We start from the raw sequence: 26224 nt of genomic DNA, 5'->3' as shown, positions 1-26224 counted from the left end.
TACAAAACTGACTCCACATCACAAGCAGCACAGAAAACAAAATTACATACACCGGGGACTCATCAGAGGCAAAATTCTCTGAACAGCTATGGCCTGTCACAATCCCCCGGCAAACTGCTTCTGGTCAGAGACAATGGGACAACCCACGCTTTGAGTCTATATACTTTTGACAAGACTGATTTATTGTGGCTTAGACAGAGCTTTGACAGATGGGAGTCATCTGATTCCCCACAATCCAGTACAACAGGAGCCCCAATCTGAAAATAGAGACAACCTGGAACAGGCAGTAAGGACACAGCTGCAAGTAAAGGACAAACCAGTCACATCAAGGACTCACTTTCAGGAGCATGGGGGTTTTCAGAAAGGGGACAGGCAGCCTGACATTCCTCAAGAGTCCCCGAAGGCACTGCTGCATCATAAACTGGTCTGGTGAGCCATGTGGACCGGTAAAGTGTGCCTCTGTCTTGCAGGAAAACAACATGTATGCACACCAAGTGAAAAGGCAGGGAACTAATTCCTCTACCACCCGGCAAGCACTACCCGCTACCCCCCAAAACAAAACAAAACAAAACAAAACAAAAAAACAAAAACAACCCAAACATTTCAGTGCTGCAAGCCAGAAGAAGGTCTTCAGTTGCAGGGAAGATCCTCTTGTATAAAACAATTTCCAAAGAGCTGGGCCAGGGAAGTGTCATATTTATAAAGCTGAAACATCACGGTAAATCACTATACAAATTCACCACCACCACCCCCAAAAGACAGTGGCTACGTAGCTTTGGTACCAAGAATCGAGGCCAACTTGCCTGCGAGACTTTAATGAATGACACGCTATTCTGTGGACCGCCCCTTTCAGCTCCACTCATGAAGGGCTGCAGTGCAAATGGCAGACAAAAATCCAACACCAAGCGAGGCTTCCCACTAATACTCAGTGGTGATGGTTTGTGGGAAATCCTGTTCCTCTCTGCACTTGAGGTTCCTTGATGGTACAAGAGGGAGGCTGGACTCTATAGTCTTCAAGGTCCCTCCAGACTGGATGCTATGGGGTGAAGTTACCTCACCCAGCTGATGGGTACCCAGAAAGTGTCCTTGCTCAGCGTCTCTATGACAGCTCTGAGCTGGCTGCAGACACTCTGCAGGTCCTGCCTCACAAGCACAATGTCTATCAAGTGCCCATAGTGCTGATCAATGAAGGCGGCAGAGGCGGCCATCTCCTGCTGCTGTTCGTCCTGCAATGAGAGAGACAGTATGTGGTCTGGGGGATGCTCCCCTGTCAGAACCTACCATGATTTAATGGCAGATGCCTGTGTCCTGTGGATGACCTTAACTGTAAACACGAGAGTAAAGTGTAGCAGCAGCATAGCACACGGAAGGAAATCAACCATTAGCAGCACATGCAATCATTAACTCACAAGATAGCCAACTGCAGATGTATGAACAGAGAGCCATGGTTCCAGGATGCTTGCTTATATCTGTGTGTCTATGCCAGCATTATATTCCTGGCCCAAAATATTTCCAAAGAGATATAAGCTGGATGTGGTGGTACATACCAGTAACCCCAGCACCTGGAAGGCTAAGGAACATGAGTTCCAGGACAGCCTGGGGTACAAAGCAAATCCAGCCTAGGTTATGAAGCAAAAAAAAAAAGGGGGGGCGCTGGGGAGATGCATTGATTACTGGTGAGGCCTGGGGATCAATTCTTAGCATCACACAAAGAGAGGCTAAAAAGATAGTTCATTAGGTTAAAGTGTCTGCCGTGCAAGGATGAGGATCCAAGGTCAGATCCCCAGCAGCCACGTTTGTAAGCTAGGTGGGTGTGCATTACAGCTCCAGCAGGGGGCAGAGTAGTGTAGGGCAGAGATAGGTAAATCCCAGGGGCTTGCTGGCCAGTCAGTCTAACCAAAATGACAAGCCTGAGTTTCAGTGAGAGACCCTGCCTCAAAAATAAGGTGGGGAATTGATAGAGGAAAACACCTGACAGCAACCCCTGGCCTACACATCCATGCAAGCATGCACGTACCCGTGTGCATGTATCCATGCATGCATGCTCCTGGTAAAAGACACCCAGAGCTGACCTCTGACTACCGCCCTCACATATGTGTACATGCAAACACATACCCTGCATACACAGTCTACACACACACACACACACACACACACACACACACACACACAATGTGCAACACTTGGGTTTGACTCAGAAATTCAATAGCTGGGTGTGTTCTGTCCCCTCACATAGGGAGCCTCTGACAACCTTCAGTTCCCTTTTAGGAAGGATATTAAAATGAGGATGGGGGGGGCGGGGGTGCTGAGTCCAAGCAAAGCCACCCTGCCTGGATCAAAAGGCACGGTCCCATCCCTTGGAAAAGATGGCTGTGTGATCCTCTTTTCTAAGTCTTGTAAAAGAAAGGGAAAGTTGGCCTCATGCAGAAGCTATGGCCTCTGTCCCTCTTCCCTGAAGCCCCCATAGTCAGCTAAGTGCAGCTCCTTCAAAGGAGAAACAAGCAACTTTGAACTTACAAGTGAAGCTGCTGTGTCCTCAGAGTCTGGGGACACCGGTGGCGTCTTCCTTTTCTCCTGAATTGCAGGCTTCACAAATATAACATAGGGCTTAAACTCGGGGGTCCTCAGGTGTCTTAGTGCCTAAAAAAATGTTCCAGAAAATTATGTGCATTTTGCAAGCTGTTCATCACACACACACACACACACACATTCTAAAAGCTCAGTACCCCTGGGGACCAGCCCTCAATGACATCAGTCCCGACAGCATCAGTCCAGAGCTGACGGACGTTCACTAGGCAAAACTAATCGAATACTCGCATCCTTCACTTGGGCACTGAGCTCCTCTGGACCAGGCAGGCTACTTGACAAGAAAGGAAACGTCCAGAGCCTCAGGTCAGAGTCTCTCCTAGCTGGAACTCTCCAACTCAGTCAACCTCCTCCTAGGGCTCTTTTGTATCTACCTGCCCACAGCTAAGCCAAGGGCGCCTGGGCTCAGCGTGCTGTATTTCAGTCATCCTCCAACAGTGTGCCTACACTGTGTGTGACTGGGCTGCCCACAGGCTGCCTTCTGATATTCAAAAAAGTGAAGGTTTGCAAAGTAAAGGAAGCCAGGACCTGCGGGGTCCCTGGAAACTATGTTTTTCTCTTTCTCACATGCAAATCACACTGCTAACAGAACGTGCAGTGTAAAGGTCTCTACTTGTAAACACTGGTATCCAATTTCTATGCGCTTCTTGCAGACACACACAATCAATAAAATCACCTTTAAAAAAAAAAATCTTTGAGGGGATGGGTGTGGTAGCGAATGCCTTTAATCTCTGTCCTTGGGAGACAGAGCCAGATCTCTGAGTTCAAGGCCAATTTGGTCTACAAAGTAAGTTCAAGGCAGCCAGGCCTACACAGAGACACCCTGTCTGGGGTTGGGGGTGGGGGGCAAAAACAAACAAACAAACACCTCTGGGAGGGGCCGGAGAGAGAACTCAGGGTTTACAAGCATTGGCTGCTCTTCCACAGAACCCAATTTCAATTCCCCAGCTCCCACAATCTGGCTCACAACTGTCTGTAAGTCCATTTCCAGGGGTTCCAATGCCTTCTTCGGGCCTCCACAGGCCCTGTATACAAGTAGTGCATAAACTTATAGGCAGGCAAAACACTCATACATATAAAAGCAATAAAACAAGGTGTTGTTTTTTTTTTTTTAAATCTTTGAAATTTAGATTTTGATTGCTTTAAAAGATTTTATTTTGATGTGGATGAACGTTTTGCCTGTGCAAGACTTGCACCCTTAGAGGCCTGAGAGGGGGGTTGGATCCCCAAGAACTGGAGTTACAAATGGTTTGTGAGCCACCATGTAGCCCTGGCAAGTGAACCTAGGTTCTCTGTAAAAGCAAGTGCTTTCAAAAAAAAGCGATTTATTTTACTATTTGTGTGTGTGTGTGTGTGTGTGTGTGTGTGTGTGTGTGTCTCCACACACTTGAACTTGCACATAATTACAGGCACCTGAAGAGGCCAAAGCAAGGTGACGAATCCTCTGGATCTGGAATTAAAGGCAGCTTGTGAGCCACCCAGTGTGGAAGCAGGGGACTGAGCTCCGGCCTTCTGCAAGAGCAGCGTCTTAGCTGCTCAGCCATCTCTCCAGCCCCTAGGCTGTGACTTTCAACTACCAGCTCTCAGGGAGTCCAAATAAGAGAGGCCTTCGCTTCTAGGAAAAATGTGCTTTTGGGAATGTTTCCAGCCAATTCAGGTAAAAGAAAGCTCACAGTTTATACTCTAGTCTCAAAGCTCCGCTCATGTAGTAGGGGGAAAAATCCTGGTGTTGAGTTCAAAGCATGGGAATTTTTCTGAAAGACAAGGTTAAGGAATGTGACCAGACCCCTGAGGAGCCAACAGAAAGCCAGCCGTGGGGAACACGGGACTAGCTTTGAAGCTCTGTGCAGGCCAAGCTGCTCCCCAACTCTTCCCTGCAAAGCAATCTTAAGATGCTGGTCTGTGGTCTTCCTCTGGCCTCCCCCTCACTGCACATACTTGTTCCAGTTGTAGAGGCAGAGACAAGGAAGGAGAGCACCAGCAGCCTGGCCTGGGTATACACACTAATAGACTTTTTAAAAAATTGCACCTATGTGTGTGCTTGTGTGTGGATGTGCATATTTGAGTGCAGTGTCTACAGCATCCAGAAAAGGGCATCAGGTCCCCAGAACTGGAGTTGCAGGTTGTTGTGAGCCACTTGATGTGGGTTCTAGGAACTGAACTCAGATCCTCTGGAAGACCAGCAAGCACTCTGAACCACTAAGCCCTCTCCATAGCCTACCCCCACCCTTTTTTAGACATGTACTTACTTTGTAGCCTGGCTGACCTCAAACTCACAATCGGCTTGCCTCAGCCTCCCCAGTTCCGGGACTATATATGCCACCATGCCTGGGTGCTAGTCTATTCTTATGATTTGCCTCATGTAGGGGTTACTGTCCTAGATCTCAAAGGGTCCCTGGGCTCTCTCAAATTAATCCTGCACGTGAGATAAGCAGGGCATGTTTGCGGCTATAAAGATTTCACCCAATTTTCAAGGAGAAGACCAAGCATGCTAACATCAGTGCTCTGAGCTAAAACATCCTTAGAGCAATCTCATGTTCTACAGAATGGGTGCACCAACCCCAAGGTTCCATAGACTTGCATGCCCAGATGATCAAGGAACTCACTTCTGGTTCTACATCCACCAAACAAACTTTGTTTTTGGCCATAACAGCCTGAATGGCCTCCAGGCTGGTCCCATAGAAATTCTCCTTATATTCACCGTGTTCCAGGAACCTAAAATACCAGCAAAGAGGAAAAACCTCAGTTTCTGAGAAGCCCCAACTTCACAAAAATCAGGAAAGGGGAGACCCCAATATGACCTCTTGCCCACATCCTCCTTCCCCTGTTCTTCCCAGAAGCTCACCCATAACCCATGGGGTCAAGCATTGATACAATACTGATACAATATTAGTCACAGAGACACTCAGTTATCAGAAGGTTTGCTGGCTCATGAAGCAACCCACTTGTTGTGATGTACGTCAGCCTCAAACGCTTGCTTGGAGACAAAATGATACTCCACCCCTTCCCTCTCATGGCTCTTCCGGGGCCTGGTGGTGTCTTTTAAAGAAAGAAGAATTGTTGGGCCAAGAAGAACAGCAAGCCTGTGCCCTTGCCCGGAGCATCTATGCATGAATCAGAACTTCCATTCATCGGGTGTCCCTAAATGGTACAACTCTGATACCAGCAAGAGAAGCCCCCTCTACCCATTTTAAAGACAAGATCTCAAATAGTTCAGTCTGGCCTTGAACTTCTGCTTCTCCTGCCTCTACCTCCCAAGTGCCAGGGTTACAGGTGTGCCCCATCACACTCAGTTGCTGCGGTGTAGGGGACTGAACCCAGGGATTCAGGCCTGCTAGGCAAGCTCTCTACAAACCGAGCCTCAGTCCTAGACCCCAAAGAATATCATTTGGAATCTGGGGAACCCAAGGCCCAGATTAGCACCCAAACATGGTTAGCACCCAAAACCCCAGCCATTCAGAGCCAGGGACAATCTTGTGGTTCTGTGTCAGGCACAGGCTTCTTGCTGCTTCGCTGGGTTGCCTTCTTGATGCTGGGGCTTTGAAATAATCACTGAAAGGTCCCTAGTTTCCCGCTTTTAGTTTGGATTTTCCCATCTGACAGCAAAAGGGTACAAACACATTAGAGCCGACTTTAGTGTGTGTGTGTGTGTGTGTGTGTGTGTGTGTGTGTGTACACACACGCGTGTGTGCTTGCGCAAATGCAGAGGCATGCTTACATACTTGCATCTGTGGAGGACAGAGGTCAACCTTAAATGTCATTCCCCAGGTGCCTTCCAAGGGTCTCAGTTGGCCTGGAATTCACCAATTCTACCGGCCTTTGAGTATCGGAAGCACCCGTCTGTCTCCGCCTCCCCAGTACTAGAGCAAAGTTCATCTAACTTGCTCACTTTTTAAGTGAACGCTGGGAACCAGACTCAGATGCTTGTGCTTTCTCTGAAATTGCTCTCCCAGTTGAGTTACTCTCCCAGGCCTGGGCTGCCCATTGTTTGTGCAGTTAATTCTCTACTGAGAAGAGAAGCCATGCAGACAGGCAGCCCCCTTACTGCACAGATGGGTTTCAGCAATGCCAACCCTCGCACATTTCTAAAATGCAGTGTCCCCACTGATGTCCACAGTGGAACCCTGATACATGTCTGGGCCAATCAGGTTTTCACAGAATGAGAGGACATCTGAGAGCAGCATGGAGCTTTTTCTAAAAAGCACAGGAACTTTGAAGAGTCATCTAGCTGTCAGACTGCCCCTAGGACACCCTGTTTCCGTGCAGCATCGGGCCAATCCTCCAAAGACTTGCTAAGAGCCCTTTCTAATATCATTGGCTTCAGACTTTTATTTCTCTGATGGTTTGATATTAAATACCCTCGTGAGCCCACAAGAGCCTCCTGACCTGTCTAACCTAACCTCTACTATGGCTCTGCCTCCTGGCTCACTGTCCACACGAAGGTACCAGCACAGCCACCATGGGTCACACCTCCAGCCTTTGGCACATGTTGCTCCCTGTGTACAGCAAACACTTCCTTTCTTCTCTACCTGGAAGACTTCTATTTACACCTCGACATAAAAGTCACTGCCTCTGGGAAGCCTTCCCTGACTTCTTGCTGTGGGTCCTTGGAAACAGACAGGCTTGAATTCTGAGGATAGGCTTCTCACTCAGAGACAGAAATGTGTGTGAGCAATTCCTGACATCCTGCTTCATGTATCTGAGATCTAAAGGCTGGGACTCCCAAAGTCCTCAGAGCTGTGCTTCCAGAGTGTCCTCCACAGCCCCACCACCTCCCCCAGGTCTCTTCAGACTAGGCTCTAGAAGACGATTCTGATGGTCATGAGCCGTTGGCCTGGGGATCCAGGAAGAACAATGAGGTTTAAGAAAGGCTTTGTAGTTGCCCTTCCCCAGAACTTTCTGGAAAAGATCATTCCTGCCCCATAACATTCCCACTCTGTGGCCACCAGACATACACACTGTATCAATAAGGGCCTGAGGGCCAGAGAATGAAGAAAGGCACACAGTGAGAGACAGGACAGGGTTGGGTGTGTATAGGGGGTGAGCTGAGGAAGCGGCCATGTTGCCCTCAGCTAAGGAATGACCTGGGGAGTCAGCTGCCTAGGCTCCAAGCATAGCTCCACCCCCTTTCCCACTGTGTGATGCTAGGCTAGTTACTTACCTTCTCTGAGCCTTGAGGTCTCTCTCCTCAGTATGGGATGGTGTCAGTACCTCTTCTGTGGGGTACTAGTAGGGACAGCCAAGTTTCAACATATAAGAGCTTAGTACCTGGCCCTCATTCTCTCCTTCAGAGCCAGGTTCTTGGCATCCCATTGCCTTGGGGATGAGAACTCTAAGGAGTGTCCCAAGCCACCTAGCCAAGCTAGCATCCAGCTACAGCAATGCCTCCTGTCTCAGCAGAGTACCTGACAATACCTCCCGTCACTAGCTCTGTGGCTTCTGTGATCCGTGTGCTTTTATCCAGCCCCAGTGTGCTCTGAACTCATCTCCCTCCCCAGCCAGACACCAGGCAGGCAGTGACCTAGCCATCTCAGAGGGTCTTAGTGGGCCACTGAGAATGAGTCTCTTCCCATCATTCCTAGGTCCCATCATAGGCATATAGCAGGCTATGTCTGTTGTACTCTCACACCCAAAGTACCAAAAAGGTCATGGTGAGCGTGGAGATTCCAGTCCCTGGAATACACTCATGGGGCACAGGCATAGGCATGAACATTCGTGCAAGTGCTCTCTCTCTCTCTCTCTCTCTCTCTCTCTCTCTCTCTCTCTCTCTGTCTCTCTCTCTCGCCCTCTTACGTGGAACAGCAACACCAAAATGCTGGGGGTCCTCCGCCACCACCCTTTGCTTCAACTCGTGGAGGTGGGCTCCCAGAGACCCTGGAACAAAGGACAGGCTGACTCAGTCCCCACTGAACTCCTGAGGAAGCCAGACCACCTAGAAACTCAGGATGTCACCTACCAATGAGAACCACCAGGCGGGGCCGATCCCCGGGCTGGTGTTGGTACCTGGCCACTTCCTCATAGGTCAGCAGCACCTGAGACTCAGCTCCTGCAGGGACCTTTGCTTCCTGTGAGCCATCCAGCCTCTCTCTGCAGCCTAGCCGGAAGCTTCTCCGAAGGCCAGCTGGCAGGGGATTGGGGAGGGGGTAGGCGAAAAGACAAGATAGCATTGGTCCTGGGATTCCCCCAATAAAGACCTTCTCCAGTAAGCTGGGCATGAAGATAGGGCTGGGTGCCTGGCTGGCCAGCCTCCTGCCCTGGATGGCCAACTTGGGAAGCATGCTGACATAAAGAAAGAGCAGTCCCTACATCCAAAGACTGGGGTTCAAGGTCACTGTTTTCCTTGGCATTTGACTGACCTTGGGTTAAGTCTCTTCATCTCTCTGAGCCTCAATTTATTTATCTGTAAAATGGGAGCTCAATGTACAAGTAGATGGTTCCAGGCTGGAACCCAGACCAGGGGAAATGGCCCTGAAGGATGCTATTGGGACAACTGGTGACATTTTAATAACAACATATAAAACAATAGACTTGTATGCAAAGGAAATGTCCAGAATTTGATTGCTATCCTGAAGTCGTGTCACAGGATGTCCTTGTCCTTAGGAAATGTGTACTGAGGTATTTAGGGATAAAGGAACAGGATGTGTACATTAACTCCCATGTGACAGGCGGCAGAAAAGGAAATGAGAAAGCTTCGGCATTCCCAAGCATCCAGGAATTCTCTGATTCTGTGAGTTTGAAATCACATCTAAATAAACACTGGGAGACATGTGCCCGTCTTCTATGATGTTTAAGGGGGAAACAGAAATGCCATCACTGTGTGCTGGGGATGTTCACACTGAATAAACTCGGATTAAGATGATGAAGATAAAATTAGTATCAACACAGTGCTCTGTGTCTCTCTCCAGCTCTGCAGCTGGGCAGGGCCTGGGCCTGAGTTGGACGGAGCCTTCTACTGGCTGAAGGTTTGCAAGGAGAGGAGGCCCCTCCCCCAAAATGCAGCAGACCTTGATGGGTTCCGGGGACTTGGATCTCAGGTTCTGGAGTCTGGGTCTATGCATGGGCTGGGAGGGATGCCAGAGAGAGCCTGATACTCACCCACATAGTATCCTTTGAAAGTCCCATCACAGTCACAGGTCTCTGGAAACCAAAGAGAAAGAGGGGTGAGTCATGTTGGATACATCTCAAGCCCAAAGGGCCCCAGCCCACTAGGTAATCAGGCAAGCCCTCCGGGATGACGGTCTGGGGAAGCTCTAGGGAATTCAATCTCTTGACTGCCATGGGATCAGAACTTCTGTTTGCTCCATTCTCCAAGAATAGGGCCCATCAACTTTTCCAGCCCTTGGTGGGGATTCTGGACCAGGAAGCCCCCTCCCAGTCTCTCTGGGTTCCAGATGGGACACAGGAATAAGATGGAAGGCCTCAACCCTCAGCCCTGTCTTCCTGTTTCCTGACTCTTACCTAGCCCTGGGGTCCCAGCATCTTCCCTTAAAGCCAGACACACAGGGAGGAAGAAGCTCATTCCCATCTCACACATCTGGGCACAGACACCCAGGTGTGGGGAGGAAATCCAGCCCCCTCAGCCCCAGATGCACCACAGAAAAGGGGCATCGCTCATGTGCACGGGGGACAAACACCAGGCCTACCTTTGTCACAAGGCTGATCATCTGTAGTTTGCATAAAAGACAGATGGGACAGCGTTAGTGCAGGGAACCAGGAAGCCCTGCGGCCGAGAGGCAGCTACAGCCTCAGCAGCCTGAGGAGATCTCCATCTGTCCCTCTCCCCTGCTACAACAGGCCTATGATCTGAGCGGCTGTGCGTCATTAAACCCCCAGCCCTGTTCTAATTATTCTTCCTGTGTGCAGCTCATCAGCAGCCAGAGAGAGCTAGCGCAGTCAGTAGAAGTGGCCTCCTGGCTGCTTTACTCAGCAACCCTCCTCAGGTGAACAGCAAGCCTAGAAACATGGCCATTGGTGATAGCTGATGGAGTGGAGGGAACAGTCCCACACTGTTCCCCCTTTCCTAGAGTTTAAGACCTTCTTGGAAAATGCAGGTGCCTGAGCAGGCCCCTCACTCAGGTATGAGCCAGCAGCAACAGAAGGTAGAGTCTAGGAGAGCCCCTCTCTGTGAGGGACTCTCCTCTGAGACCTGCTCACACATGAGCCTCCATGTTCCCATGTGGGGAATGAGGATGCCAGCCTACTCACTTCACAGGGCTATGGTGACCCAAGGTCTCAGCATAGAGTACCTTGTGTGTATGAGGCCCCGGGACTGGTCCTGTTACCACCACACAACAATTTTTAAAAATTCAAATAGAAGGCAAGGCAGTAGGCACTGTTTTCAAGCCTGCTTTCAAGGCCAGGCACTCTACAGAGACGAATATCAGATAAACTCTGGCTACCCAGCTAACTCTGTTTCAGCAAATAATTTCTTAACATGCTTTTAATACTACACAGAATGCCCTAGAAAGCAGATTGTATGGATTTCAAATTCAAGTTTACTGAGTGTCCTCTCAGTTGGAACCTCTCAAAGATGTCAGAGAGGTGCGAGGACCAACCTTTTGGCTTCTCTGAACCACACTGGACAGAACTGTTGTGAACTATAGAGGATTGTCCAATCTGTGGCCGAAGGTTTGGGAGAGAATACACACACTGATTGGAGTGACATAGTGACAAACTATTATCTACAAAGTTCATATTTGAGAACCATACAATTGAGTTACAAAAAAAAAAAGTCACACACACAATCCTAAGGGTTTAAGGAGCTTTCCAATTTTGTGCTGGGGTACATCATAGCTATCTTAGGATGCATAAGGCCATGCATGGACACCCCTGATTCCCATTCCATGTCTGCAAATTTTAGTCTTCATGTTTAAAGCATTCCTCGGGAAGCTAACCGAGCTGAGCATCTTCCTCCAAACACAAACACCCGCAGAGGTTTGCAGACCAGGTGGGTGCAGCGTTACCATGCCCTCCACAGATCCCCATGTAGAAGTTTTTCTCTAGGACAGCTCCCCCCCTCCCCCAGCTTCTTCCCACCTTCTCCTCCTTCTGGAGGTCTACAGGCTCAGTCTGGGCATCTGGTGCCCACCAACTCAATGTAGGCATCTTCCTCCCCACCCCCCACCCCACCTGTCAGTCTACTCACAGGGGGGCTTTTTGAAGTTCTGGGGGCTTGGTATGGTGCCAGTGGTTCTCCGGTAGCTCAGCCGCCTGCAGGGATGCAAATGGACATCGTCATCTGGGGCGGAGAACTGGCTGAAGGGAGCCTTCTAGAAACCGGGGGAAATCAAGGCCCAAATCCCACATCTCAGCAATGCCAAGGACCTCCTGTTACACAGTGAGTTCTGGGTAGGGAAGGGGGACACTCTCACATGACCAGCTTATAAGGAAGAAAAACTGAGTCTCCTGCCCTGCAGCAGGCTTGTCCTTCCCAAGACAGCCACACAATGGAACGCTGGCTGCCCCAAGTCATCGTTGCCGGTTATGCTACCATACCTGAGGCAGGGAGGTTCTTCTCTACCCCAACCCTGCCTCCCCATCTCTGAGGGAAGTGGAAACTAGCAGGACTCTCGGGAATGGCTATTGGTCAGAAGTGACCATGATATAACATCTACCATGTACACTCATTGTAGGGTGTGGCTTCCCCAGCAGTATCCAATATGGTTGTCAATATGCCCTGGTCTCCTAGTTCAACCATCACCCCAGGGCTCCTGCAGCATCTAGATTCTGCACTTCAAATAGAGACAAGAGTCTGGGGAGATAGCTTGGCTGAAAAAGTGCACAGGTACACACGTGCACACAATAAATAAAAATAAAATATAGATAAGAGAGCACTCCCACCTCTTCTAAGACAGTGAGGCCTGCAAAGCCAAAATCACAGGTGGGACCCAGGGTCCCTGAGGAAACACCAGCAATCCTCAGACCTCAGACTCCCCTGGGACACCAACCTACAGTCCATAGCAAGAGGAACGAGGTGAACCACCCATTGCATTCTGCTACCATTGAGGTCTGCCAACCACCACTGTCTCCTGTACATTAAGGGATGTGCTGAGAGCCCATAACCCATAGCGGAGGTGGCACAGTCCTAGCTGAGCCCTGCTACAGCCCAGAATTTTCCCTTTAGGAAATCTTGCCTAAGAGAACATGAACTCTGAAGACCCTTCCATGTGCACAATCAGTTCTACACACAATCAGTACAGCAACCTGTAACAGAAAAAACCTGGAGCCCACCCAAGGGGGCGCCACAGGCAAGTGCTCAGGCACGACCCTGCCTCTATGAAGCCTTTGGGACACGCCTGGACAAGGGCATACACTTCTGGGAGGAGATCACAAAGAAAATGTCCCTCACATCAGCTACCTTTACAAACAGTGTGTGTTGGAAGAAGGCCTTCAGAGCACAGCAAGGGTTCACAGCAGGGCTAGGATGCCTAACACAAGTGCCAAGTATGCTGGCTTGCACCTGTGATCCCAGCACTCAAGATGCTGAGACAGAAGGATGGCCATGAGTTCAAGGTCAGCCTAGACTACAGAGCAACACCCGGCCTCAAAACAATAAATACTACTACTACTACCAACAACAGCAACAATAATAAATGAATAAAAATGGCATAGGGCTGGGGAGATGATGGCTCAGTAGTTAAGATCACTGGCTGCTCTTCCAGAGGACCCAGGTTTGCTTCCCAGCACCCACAGGGCAGCTCACAATAACCTGTATCTCCAGTTCTGGGAGATCCAACGCCCCTTCTGACATCCCCAGACACTGCATGCACTTGGTACACATAGCATACACACACACACACACACACACACACACACACACACACACACTAATTTTTGAAAGACATATAACACACGCCAAACTGATCCTAATAAGTATTGGTAGCTTATGATCAAGAGTACATGCTGAATGAAATGTTACACAAGCATTACGATTATAAATGAGGATTATGTGAACTTGGGAAATGCTAATGTCAAAGTCTCAAGTTAAGAAAGTTTCTTTGTAAGCAACACACACATACACAGAAAGCACAGGGGGCACATACATTGTGCTCTTTGGACACAGGCAAGACTTTGGGCAACAGTCCCTTCCTAGTCTCCATCTTCTGAATGCTTAACAACCTTTCTGTTATTTATATTGTAAGGTAGCATTGGTTCTGTGACCATGATCTCCACATCTGCAGATTGGCCAATTACAGCTTGAAAATATTAAAGGAAAAACAAACAATCGAACAACTTGTACCTACACCAAGTGTGTACTGACTCTCCTCTCTTTATTTCTACACAATACAGTGTGTCAACCTGTCACATGGCACTTACACTGAGTGGGTGTCTTAGTGACTTTTTTTTATCACTGTGGTAAGATGCTATGACCAAGGCCACTTATAGAAGAAAGAGTTTAATTTGGGGCTCACAGTTCCAGAGGGTTAGAGTCTATGCCCATCATGGTGAGGAACATGGCGGCAGGCAGGCAGGCAGGCAGGCAGGGTGCCGGAGCAGTGCTGAGGACTCCAATCTCAATCCACAAACACAAGGCAGAGAAAACTAACTTGGAATGGTGCTGGCTTCTGAAACCTCACAGCCCACCCCCGGTGACACACCTCCTCCAAAAAGTCTACATCTTCTAATCCTTTCCAGACAGTTCCACCAACTGAAGACCAAGCATTCAAATATATGAGCCTATAGGGACCATCGGCAACCGAACCGCCACAATAGAGCATCTTAAATCATCCAGAGAAGAGTCACGACGGCAAGAGGATGTGGAGGATGGAGGGGTTACGTGCAAATGCAGCAGCACCATGCTACGCAGGGTCCTTAAGCACCTACTGATTTTGGAATCTAGAAGGTTCTAGAAGCAATTCTAGAGTATACTAAGGGACAACTGTATACATTAATTTAGTTCAAAGTGCAGCTGGGCCTGATGGAAGCCCTGTAGGGAAGTTCAAGCAGAAGGACTACAGAATGAGTTCAAGGCCAGCCTAGGCAACTTAGTAAGACCCTGTCTCAAAAAATAAAAATGAAACAGAAGGCTGGGAGCTGGTAGCTGAGAGCTAGAGCGCCTGCCTAGCCAGGGTCTCGATTTAGATTCCCCAATAGTGGAAAAAAAAAAAAAAAAAAGTAAATGTCCATACATTTATTTAAGTGTCAACTGTCTATCTCACTGACCACAGAGCCAGAATCCACACACAGACACAGGAACAACTGTACTTACCTCAGTGGGCTCCCCATGACAGAGGTGGCGGAGACCCAAGGGGTTTCCATGTACCTGGACCACCAGCCACCCCATTACAGTAGTACCCCAATCCTACCTCTCCTGGAACTGCTTGGAGGGGATGAGGCCAGCTCGAAGGTTGGTGTCTCCCACTCTCTTGGCCTGCCACCAAGTGGGGTCATCTTGGCTCACCACCTCCAGGACCTGCCTCCGCTGGAATGGCAGGCCAGCCTCCTGGCAGGGGATGGCACGGTCCTCCCGAGGGTCATAGTGGAAGAGGGCACGCATGAATACCTGGATGGCAAGGGCTGCAGTGAGGGGACCCTTCTATATATAAGGGCATAGGCCACGCAATGACAGTGGCCATTCATAGTGAAAAAAACACATGAGGTCCCAAGAATAGAAAGCTAGTTAGAGACACCTTACATTTATTTCCTAGTGTTCTTCCTCCACGGTAGATGTTCGAGTCAGGAAATCCATGGGTAATGGGGCAATGAATGGGTGGGACATGGCTCTGGGGTACAGTGTGCTCATCCAGCATGTATGAGACCCTGGCTCCAGCCCCAACCCCAGCCACAGCCCCAACACCAAAACCAAACCAACAGTGGGCAAAGGCACTTTGGACGCAAACCTGACAACCTGAGTTCAGGCCCCCAGTTTCCTCCGTTGGAAAAAACTAATGCCTGCAACTAGCCCTCGCCTTTATGTGTGTACCGTGGCATGCACACATGGGCGTGCGAATGTGCACACATGCACACACACAATTAATTAAAATGGATGTGAAAAAAAGAAAATATACAGAAACCCCCCCACATCTGACTTTCTCTGTGCAACCGAAGTGTCTGTTGCTGGGAATGTGGAGATGACCTGATCTCCCTCCAACCCCCAGCTTTGGGGTATCCTCCCATCCCCAGAACTGTACCACTTTAATGCTGACTGACTGACTTCAATGGCTAGCACCTGCAGCCCTTTGCCTAAGGACCTACTTCCTGCGGCTGCTGAGTCTGCTGGGCTCTAATCTAGCAGCCAGGAACTACAAAAGAAAAAGCTCCCCAGGCCTGGTAGGAGTTGATACACATGTCTCCCCAGCTCTTAGCTGGGAAGAACAACACACATGTTTTGATGCCAAAAGCCGGTTCAGGATTAAGCACCAGGCACCCTCTGAGGGTGGTGACTTCTGGGGAGCAATGCTCTCTGTGGAGCTGCTTGCCCTTTCCCTCCACTCCCTACCCATGCAACCTGGGGTCACTTTTCCCCAAATAAATCATCTGCCTTCAAAACCTTCTGCCAGCCAGGGACACCCAAACTAGACAAGGACGGTGTTAACCACTTCACAGCTGAACCCACATTCCCAGCAACACCCCTCCTACCTGACCCTCAAGCCCTACTACACTCTCAGAGCACCCCAAACGTGCTTCCTTCCAAGGGCCTCCAAGCCCCTGTCTAACAGATGCTTTGATCTGACCTCTCTGAAGCTCCAACCTTACCTCCCTCCAACCCCCAGCACCCAATCCATTTGCCTTTGAGCTGGCTCTGGCCCTATAGACTCTTCCAGGATCACTTGTCCGACAGTCTCCCTTCCCACAGTCAGAACCCTGAGGTAGAAAACCCAGCACAGAAAGGTCACTACCAAAGGTAGGCACAGCAAACAGTCAAGCGAATAGCAGCTACTGCACTAGTCCAGAATTCAGGTCCTCAGGCACCTTCTCTTTTCTATGGCCCAGATTTTCTACTTCAATTACAGTAAGCTTGTTTTTTTGTTAGTATGCCATGGAAAATCCTGTTTCCAAACAGCAGGGTACAATGAGGCACTCAGGACTGTTGAAGTCCTTGGCTGGAGACAGGTGACTATGGCTAGATGCACAAGCTGGTCAGATGACTTTGCCCAAAGGCTGGCAAGGTTCAGAACGCCCACCCTGCCCCAGCAGAGAAGGCTCCAGAGAGACCGCCGCCCCATACCTTGCTCTCTTTGAAGCGGTCTTCCTCCTGTGTGGCGGGGATGATCTTGAGGGTGATGGAACCCTGGGATTGGGCCTGAAGGGAGAGGGAACAGAGGCTCATGGCTTTTCAGCCCAGTTCTGTGAGTTTCAGTCTTTCTTCCTTCTAGGCCTAATAATGGATGGGTGTTCAGAATGAAAGGCAGACAGGCAGCTTCCACTCCTCCGCCCTGGTGGAATTTGTTAGGAAGAAATCAAGTATTGAGGCTGGAGAGATGGCTCAGCGGTTAAGAGCACTGACTGCCCTTCCAAAGGACCTTGAAATTCCCAGCAACCACACAGTGGCTCTGTAAGTACAATTCCAGGGACCCAACACCTTCACACAGACATACATATAGGCAAAACACCAACGCACATAAATCATACACACACCTATGTAGACACACACACATAGACACATATGCATATACATAACAAGTATTGGCCTATGATAGTTAATACTGACTGCCAGGGGTGGAACAAGTAAGAAAATAAATACACTGCCTTTTCATGGGACAGAGCGGATGATGATTTCAGGCAGAATCAGACATGCATACATTAAATTCCAGCTCCCCACAGCTCCAGACCTCAGGGGTCCTACTTATTTTAATGTATACAAGCACACTGTAGCTGTCTTCAGACACACCAGAAGAGGGCCTCCTATCCCATTCCAGATGGTTGTGAGCCACCATGTGGGTACTGGGAATTGAACTCAGGACCTCTGGAAGAGCAGTTAGTGCTCTTAACCGCTGAGCCATCTCTCCAGCCCCCTTAAATTTTTTATTTATTTATTTTTATTAAATTATTTAATTTGTATGTATGTGAGAGTTTTGCCTGCATGTCTATCTATATTACCATGTGTATGCCTGGTGCCTGTGCAGGCCAGAAGAGGGCATCAGATCACCTGGGACTGAAGTTATAGACAGTTGTCAGCTGCCATGTGGTTGCTGGGAATTGAACCTGGGTCCTCTGGGAGAGAAGCCAATGCTCTTAATCACTGAGCCATCTCTCCTGCCCCTCTGGGGCTATTTTAATAACCCACTTCAGTCTACTTATCTTAGTCCTGCCTGGTTAGTACTTCCGCCTTGGTCCCACTTCTCTAGAGAGCTCTGATCTTAAGCCACTCCCAGATTTCTAGAAGGCTCCCTTCTCTTCAGAGCCCTACACCTCAGTATCAGAGCCCAGGCGGGAGAACAGGATTACTCTCCCAAGGACACAGAAGTTCACTTTAAACATGAGGGGTTTGGTGCCCACCACCAGGAGCCCAGGATGGCTCACAAAGGGCCAGCTGCACCTGTACCCCCCACCCCCATGCAGGTGCTGAAGGACAGCCTTGTATCTTCAGTGACAATCTTGTTTGCACCACCCTCACAACCATCAGAGTTTAGCAAAGTCAGTGGAAGATACCCAAGGATGAGCCTGTCACAGCTGCAGAGGCGCTCGCCACTATTTAAATGTTGCCTCATCTGCCCCAGAACAGACTATCATGTGTTTTTGTTTTTATCCCCCAATCTTCTCACTGTTACAAAGTGCTTTGTCCTTCTTCCACGATAACAACAACCAGGCACAAGGTGGAAAGCCCTTTCTCTCCCCAGATTGCCTAGAAGGAGACTGAAAGTCAGCTGGGCCAGGATAAACCCAAGACTTGAAACAGTTTCCAGGCAAAAGAGCTGAGATGAAGCAAGAGAAGAGCACACTGAGAAGAGCAGAGAGAGAGAGAGAGAGAGAGAGAGAGAGAGAGAGGCAGGCAGGTGAGCTGGAAACCACTTTGGCTGCCCCATCCTCACACAAACTGGGGAGTGGAGGCAGGTCTGCCCTGGCTCTGGGAAGCCCCTGCCCTGGGTCTCTGAAGACCTCTCTCCCTGCAGGCATGCTATACAGATGCTATACAGACCAGAATTTGGCTGATCTCATCTGGACGCTTGTGCAGGACGGTGATCCCATTCACCTCCCGCAGCTCGTCGCCAACATGGACCAGACCTAGGAGACACAGAGATGGAGGTCAGCTCAGCACTAGAATGGCCCTGACACTGGACTTCATGCCTCTGGGCACTGGGAAGTCACTGCAGGGTAGATTCAGGTCTAAAGATGGGGAAGGCTGACAGACAGTCAGCACTGAATTCAAACCATTGTCGGGGAGGTCCCCATGTACAAGGCACATCTGAGAGCCAGCGGCCTACAGCAGTCCTGCTGAAGCAGCCACACCGCAAAGAGTAACAGAGCCAGCAAGCACACATAGATGCCTCAGCATAGAAAGCTGCATCTCTTCTAGTACATCTCTGCTGGGTGTGTGTGTGTATCTATGTATGTATGCATCCATCCATCTATCTATGTATCTACCCATCAATGTTTCTATCTATATATCTACCTCGCTACCTATTATCTATGTGAGTGTATATGTATGTATGTATATATGCATCTATCTACCAATCTATCTATATATCTATATATCTGCATATCTGTCATCTGTGTTTCTATCTATCTATCTATCTATCTATCTATCTATCTATCTATCTATCTATCGGCTCAGGTTGCCTAGCTGACCTCAAACTCACTCTATAGCAGAGGATGACCTTGAAATTCTGATCCTCCTACATCCACCTACTGAGTGCTGGGATTACAGGTGTGCACGCGCCATCACGCCTGGTTTTCTGCAGTGCCGAAGATGGAACCCAGGGCTCCGTGCACTCTAGACAAGCCTCCTACCAAGCTGTGCACCCAAGCTAGCTTTATTCATTTAGTTTAACCGGCTTTTGCTATGTTACCCAGGCTGGTCTTAATCTCTTGTAGGCAAGGAATCATCCTTTCTGAACATCCCCTCTCCCAGGCAGCTGAGACTTGAGGCACAAGTGCCACCACATGCAGCACTTAGCCACTACTTTAATGACAAGTGTCCTGACATAATTTGGCCTTTCTTTGTTGCTCTGAGCGGGCACTGGGCCAGCAGCACCACCCTTCGGAATGCAAATTTCTGAATCAGTCTACCAGATGTTACTGACACGCTCATTAGTGTTTGGGAAGTAAGGTCTAGTTCCCCAGACCTGGAGGAGAACACCCCCCTCCACCGAGAGGCCCGCCTACCAGAGTTCCCATGTACTGATGACTACCAACTTGTTTTCCACCCAGACCAATCTGGGTCATGAACATACCCCTCTTCACAGCAGTTTCACAAGGTGATGAGGTTACTGGGGGTGACAAGGATCATCTCCATCCCAGCTAGGAGTCTCCAGCTAAGCCCTTCTCCAAGCTTAAGGGTTATAATCTTCTGCCAAATGTCTGAGCTCCTTCCTGATCACCCATGAGAACTGCAAGCCTATTAGGCTTCAGCTAGATTCCTATCGACCTTGGGACCTTGAGAATCACATCCACAAATCCCCAAAGCAAAGCAAATCCTAAACAGGTTACCCTAGACGTGGGGGTAGAGAGCTACGGTCCCAGCCAGGCCGGCATCCCATCATTCCACAGGCTCCACTCACCACTCCGATCTGCTGCACCCCCTCGCATGATCCTGGCCACCACGACAGCCCCCGAATGTTCATCTCTTCGGATAGTGGCACCCTGAACGAAAGACAAGAACAGACAGGCTCTAGCAAGGCAGCCTCTGCTTAACTTACAGTGTTTTTCATTCCTCCCTCTGATACAGCAGAAGGTGAATCCGTAGAGACCTTCCCAATGCTGAGAACACCATAAAACTGAGGGGGTGAGGGATAAGCAAAAATCCACATTTTACAGTTCACAAAGCACAATGCAATGATCCATTCTGCCCAAGGGACCAGGCCTCCCATGTTGGGTGTGGTGGCACATGCCTGCAACCCAGGCGTTCAGGAAACAGAGAATGGAGAATTAAGAGTTCAAAGTTATCCTCAGCTACATAATGAGTTTGAAGCTAGCCTGAGCTATTTGAGACTCCATCTCAAAAAAAGAATAACTATTAAATACAGCTAGTGAGATAGCTCAGCTGATAAAGGTATCTCCCACCAAGTCTAAGTTCAAATCCCCAGGACCCACTCTGCTGAAAGAGAATCAATTCCCATATATTGTCCTCTGATGCCCAACTTGTGCTGTGGCAACACACACACACACACACACACACACACACACACACACACATACACACACACACACATACACACACACACACATACACACACACATACACACACACACACATACACACACACACACACACATACACACACACATACACACACATACACACACACACAAAATAAATGCAATTAAAAATTTTATATAAATAAGTAATACGTGAAGGCCTGGGTGTCAGAGAAACTAAGTATCTTCAAAGGCATCCTCATGGAAATGGGAGGGAGGAGCTTTCAATGCTAAACCCAGTGTTTCCTGTCTCATCACAGCCCTTGTCACTTGCAAAGACATTTAATAATGAGGACACTCTGTGCTAGCAAATTCTCAACCTGCCTCGAGCCAATCCCAGAGTTCCTGGGCCTTCTGTTACTGCCAACAGGAACCAATTATGCCCCCACCAGAGCATCAGGACTGGGATTTGGCTCATGAAACACAAAGAGATGGTTTCATGGATTTAAAAAAAAAAAAAATCACTAATGAGCTCCCAACTTCCTGTACCAGGTATGTACCAAGCCCATGCCAGTACAGCTACAAAGGGGGAGGGGAGCCAAGTGCAGACCTCAAGATCGATACCCAACTCAGCCATTGACTAGAGATCGTGTGGCCTTAGCAAGAGACTCCCCTTGTGCCCTGAGCCTGCCTTCTCTAGGATAAGAAAGAGCATTTAACTTGAAAGGTTGTTACAAGGGTCCCATAAGGGAAATGCATGTGGCATGTAAACACTAAGTGTCCAATAAATGTTTGTCATTTGTTACTGATGACCCATGCAGACATTTCACACTTGTCATTAGAGAAGTCGTGTGGTCCTCAGCACAGAAGATACATTCTGCTGACTATAGAGGCTCACTTGCCCCCTGGCCTCCAAAGTCCCTATATCATTGTATGTCATATAGTCCTCTCTGGACCAACGCCACCCCTAACATTGTGAGTGCACAGGAGGGATCCCAGGCTGTATGCCACCTCCATGGCACAGGTGAGGACGCAGAGACAATAGAGACGTCATCATCTGTTGGGAGACACTGTTCACCCGTCACAAGGCAGCTGGAGGAAACTGGAACCAGAGACTGCCAGCTCTGAGGTCCTCCAAGGCAAGTACCAAATTCTCTGGACATCCTCCACTTCTTTCCATCCGATAAATAAACTCCCTCTCTGCCCAGTTCATCACCACTGAAAGCAACGCAAAACCAGCGTTTATCTGTTAGCCTCTAGGAGAGCAGCGGAGCCTGCACTGCCTCGGGATTCACAGCTAGGTCGGCAAACTTTGTCTATACAGGAGGCATACGCATCGCAGGCTTCGAGGTGGGGCCCAGGTCTCAGTTGTAATTACTCAGCTCTTCATGACAAAGGAATAACCATGACCTTGCTTTTAAAAACAACAGGGACTGGAGAGATGGCTCAGTGGTTAGGAGCACTGATTGCTCTTGCAGAGGTCCTGAGTTCAATTCCTAGCAACCACATGGTGGCTCACAACCATCTGTAATGGGATCCAATGCCTCTTCTGGTGTGTCTGAAGACAGCGACAGGGTACTCATATAAAATACATAAATAAATATTTTAAAAACAATAACATTAATCTGTAGGCTACATTTAGCCCTTGGATAGAGTCTATTAACTTTGATCATGGTCACCCTAAACAGACACTCAGGTTGTTTGCTGTACAAAATGGCTTAGCCATAACTTAGACATTGTTTCCACTCAGGAAAAGAGTGTTCTGGCACAGTGGCTGCCATTCACTGGGAATTCGGGTAGGGTGCCTTCCTGGTTTTCTGGGTTGGGGGTGAGGTGCAGAGGAATGTGTGGGGAGAGAAAGGCACAGACCAGGGGCTCCTTATTCTTCACCAAGCGAACGATCTTCACCGATTCCTCTTCAAAATCCTCATCAATATTGTCAGGCAGAGGGGGCAGAACAGGATCAAAATTCTTCTGTGCAACTGTGTCGTGTACCATGAGCACAGCCTGCCAGGAAAGCCAGAGAAAAGGGCTAGCTCTGTGTCCTCACAAAGTTAGAGGTCCTTGGCTGGGCAGGGGTAGAGAGGGGGCTTGTATCTCCTGCCTAAGGAACGCCTCCCCCTCCCCGGGGCATCTCTCAAGACCCTTCACACAGAAGCCTCTGCCTCTCCACCTCCAGCACTCTCTCCACCCCCGTCCCAGGAGACACAGCTGCGTGGGTGCGCAGGGACTGTGGCATGACTACCCTGAGGTGGGGGGTGGACAGCAGCTGCAGCAGCTCCCGCTCATCACTGTGCACGGAGGCAGCCTGCAGCTCCTCCATCACCTGTAAGAGAAGGAGACAGAAGCCTGCTGGAATCCCTGGGAGGAAAGCCCTCGTCCCGGGCCTCAGACACAGGATCCTCTCAGCAGCACCCAGAAACACGTCACACTGGTCACTCCAAGACTCGGGGGAGGGGGGGGGGGCCTCTGGGGAAATCAAACCAGAGCCACATATGTGCAGAGGGTATACCTACTGTGCACTGTGGCTTTATATGGGTCTTCTCAACAAACCGGATGCCATGAGCACTTAATTTTGCTATTTAAGGATGAGGCCCAGAGACATTACTAATCTTACCCAGGATCACAAAGCTCACAGCATGAATTTAAACCCAGCCTTGTCTGGCTGTACAGTCTGTGCCTCTGTCTGACTCTAGGCTATTCCACGGCTGAGGAAATTAGGGCTGAGAGGTTGGGTGGACTTCTTTAAGGCCACATAGCTACAGGCAAACTTGGCAGTGCAGAGCCTGGGTGATGTAACCCTCTCCAAATGATCACACTGTAGAGGAAGCAGCAAGGTACAGGGTCTGCCACAGACTATACCCCCCCCCCCAGGGCCATCTTCTGGCCCAAGGCTCTCTGGGAAAGAGCCCAACTAACTAGTTGACTATGAGATGATCTGTATAGGAGTCTGTCTAAGCAAGCAGGACAACTAAACCAAACCCCACAAGGACTAGGTCTGTGAAGAGTCGAGAAACCAGAGCCAATGATCAGGGACATGCCGTGAGTCCCTTGAATTCGGGACTTCGTGCCAGCCTCTCGAAGCTCAGACACAAGGCACTATCTGACCTACTAATGTCACCATTTCTTGGAACAGGTGGGGAGCTGCTGATCGGATCCAAGGCTCTCATTTTACAGCTGAGGGAACAGGTTTGCTCCAGAACACACGGTCAGCAGGAATCATTATGTCTCCTGGCTCAGGCTAAGGCTAAGAAGGCCCTCCTTGATGCCAGAAGGTTCAGGAGAGACTAGAATGAGAAAGGACTGAACTAAAACACATACACTCTCTCTCTCTCTCTCTCTCTCTCTCTCTCTCTCTCTCTCTCTCTCTCTCTAAAGAAGGAAGGGGGAAACAACCCCTCCCTCTTTATCCTCAGCCTCCCAATCTCTGGTGTCCCCAGCTAGGCAGTGGTTACTGGGTGAGTTAGAGCCTTTTCTGAGCTTGGGGTGGTGCTCCACCTTAAGTCAAAACATTAAAATCAGGGACTTACATCCTCAGCGAGGGCCATGGCGCTGTGCAAGACTGGGGTCGGACTCTGCCTCTCATAATAGCGGAGTTTCTCATGAATCTGCAAAGACATTTGATTTCTGCTTTACCCTGAATACCACACACGGCACCCGGGGTTGTGGTGACACCTAGGGCCACAGGCTGGGTCCCCTCCATAGCAGCATATGTGGAAAGCCCTGCCTAATGAGTTAAAAACCTTCCTGGGGCAGGGGAGTGGCTGGGATGGCACAGGAAGAGCCTCCCTTGGGGATGGGGGAATGCTGAGCCAGGGGAGTTCACCTTCATTAAATAACTGAGGCTCTTCTCACTGAAGACATCCCTCAGGAAGCCCATCTCCTCCCTGTGGTTGGAGTCAGGCCTGAGCTGAGAGGTGAGAAGTGCCAGGGTCTCATGTAAACCTGAGGGAGAGGCCAGAGAAACAAGGTCCAGCAACAGTGGGACTTCCTGTCCTTGAGAAGTCTCGCAGACAACATTCCCATACTGCCTTAACACCGAGTGCCCTGCAGGCTCAGGTCTGCAGAGTGGACCAGCAGCAGAGCAGAGCAACATCACAGCACTGGTCTTGCTTATGGTTTGGTTTCCCCAAATCCTGGGAGGCCCGGCAGGTGCAGCCCAGGTTGAGGACACTCACCCGAGTCTTCAGACAGTACTGGCATGCCTGTGCCCAGTAGGTCCCCAGCTGTCCCTACAGTTTGTGTGGGTGGAAGAGGAGTCTCTCAGCAATGAACACACATCACCGGGATATGCTTATGACCTCTGTGAGGACAGAAATAAGAAGAGGTGGGGAGAAACAGTCATTTTTGGGGGAGGGAGCAAGACTTGTTAGGTGCCACCAATATGCTATTTTCTGACTATGCATAAAACCTTAAAGGATGAACACTGATGCACCCATTTTACTGATGAAGAAACGGAGGCGGGGGGGGGGGGTCCCTAAGTAACTTTTGAGCCAGAACAGGTACTCAGATTAGTTCTTCCAGCCTGACCTTGGCAGTGCCAAAAGTCCCCCTGCCTCGTGCAGGATGTTCTCGACCACAGCGCTGCCCTCTCTACTGCTGCTACCTTCCAAGAGTGCTTGCTCAAGTCTCAATATCCTTTCAACAAGTACCTGGTTACGGCCTGCAGGAGTTCCCACCCACCCACCCCCGACCCCACCTCCAGCTCCCAACCCAAAGAGAGCCTCCAGTCTGAAGGCAGAGATGAAGAAGTGAGAGCGGAGTTTCTGTTCTACCGGAAGCAGGTACCCTATCTCAAGAGCTCCCCTCCCCAGCTGCTCTGTAGCACGTGGACCTCAAAAAGTCCTCCTTCAGAGAGGGACAAGGACTCATGATTCATTCATTCGGCAGACATGGAGCCAGCCCGCTGCGTGGAGCACCAGTCACACCGAAGGCAGAAGAATGGTACCCGGCCCCCGCCCCCACGCCAGGCTCACCCCTTAGCGGCTTCCAGCTGCGCCCCCCGACTGTCCCCCGACTACTCCCCCCCCACTCCTGCCTCCAGCTGCTTTCCAAGAGAAGCAGGAGGATAAACCCCCGAGGTGGGGGGATCTGGGCGGGCGGTATCTTGGGATGCAGAGCGGCGGGAAGGAGCAGGGCGCACGGGATGCGCGGACGCCGAGCAGTAAAAGGGGACCGCGGGCCGGGAACCGAGTCCCCGCTGGGGAGGGTGGGCCGCGAGGCAGTGGCACACCCAAGGGGCGGGTCTCCGCTCCCCACCCCTCCCGCGTCGCACCAGGTCCCTTGTGTGACACGCGCCGCTTCCTACCTCGTCGCGCCAGGATCTGGGATCGGTGACCCGGAGCCGTGCGGGAACCACCAGCCTCCGCCGCCGCTGGCTCCGCCTCCGCCGGCCCCTCCC

The 26224-nt window shown here is 50.0% G+C and overlaps 1 protein-coding gene across 1 annotated transcript; it reads right to left on the bottom strand.

Annotated features, from left to right (window-relative positions):
• Positions 1 to 161: 161 nt before the first annotated feature.
• On the bottom strand, positions 162 to 26224 carry Mpp3 (MAGUK p55 scaffold protein 3). Its single transcript, XM_034507371.2, has 19 exons — positions 26132 to 26224; positions 25002 to 25126; positions 24650 to 24768; positions 24354 to 24431; positions 23069 to 23149; positions 22693 to 22830; positions 20247 to 20328; positions 18665 to 18750; positions 16754 to 16828; positions 14892 to 15088; positions 11732 to 11796; positions 10230 to 10250; positions 9682 to 9723; positions 8543 to 8707; positions 8380 to 8460; positions 5532 to 5625; positions 5193 to 5301; positions 2518 to 2640; positions 162 to 1226 (listed from the first exon to the last, which is right to left on the bottom strand). Exons 2-19 carry the CDS (start codon positions 25024 to 25026, stop codon positions 1050 to 1052), a joined length of 1758 nt encoding a protein of 585 aa, XP_034363262.1. The 5' UTR covers positions 25027 to 25126; positions 26132 to 26224; the 3' UTR covers positions 162 to 1049.

This window comes from Arvicanthis niloticus, chromosome 6 (assembly GCF_011762505.2).
Source record: "Arvicanthis niloticus isolate mArvNil1 chromosome 6, mArvNil1.pat.X, whole genome shotgun sequence".
Taxonomy (NCBI): domain Eukaryota; kingdom Metazoa; phylum Chordata; class Mammalia; order Rodentia; family Muridae; genus Arvicanthis; species Arvicanthis niloticus.
This window is presented reverse-complemented; position numbering and strand designations above follow the sequence as displayed.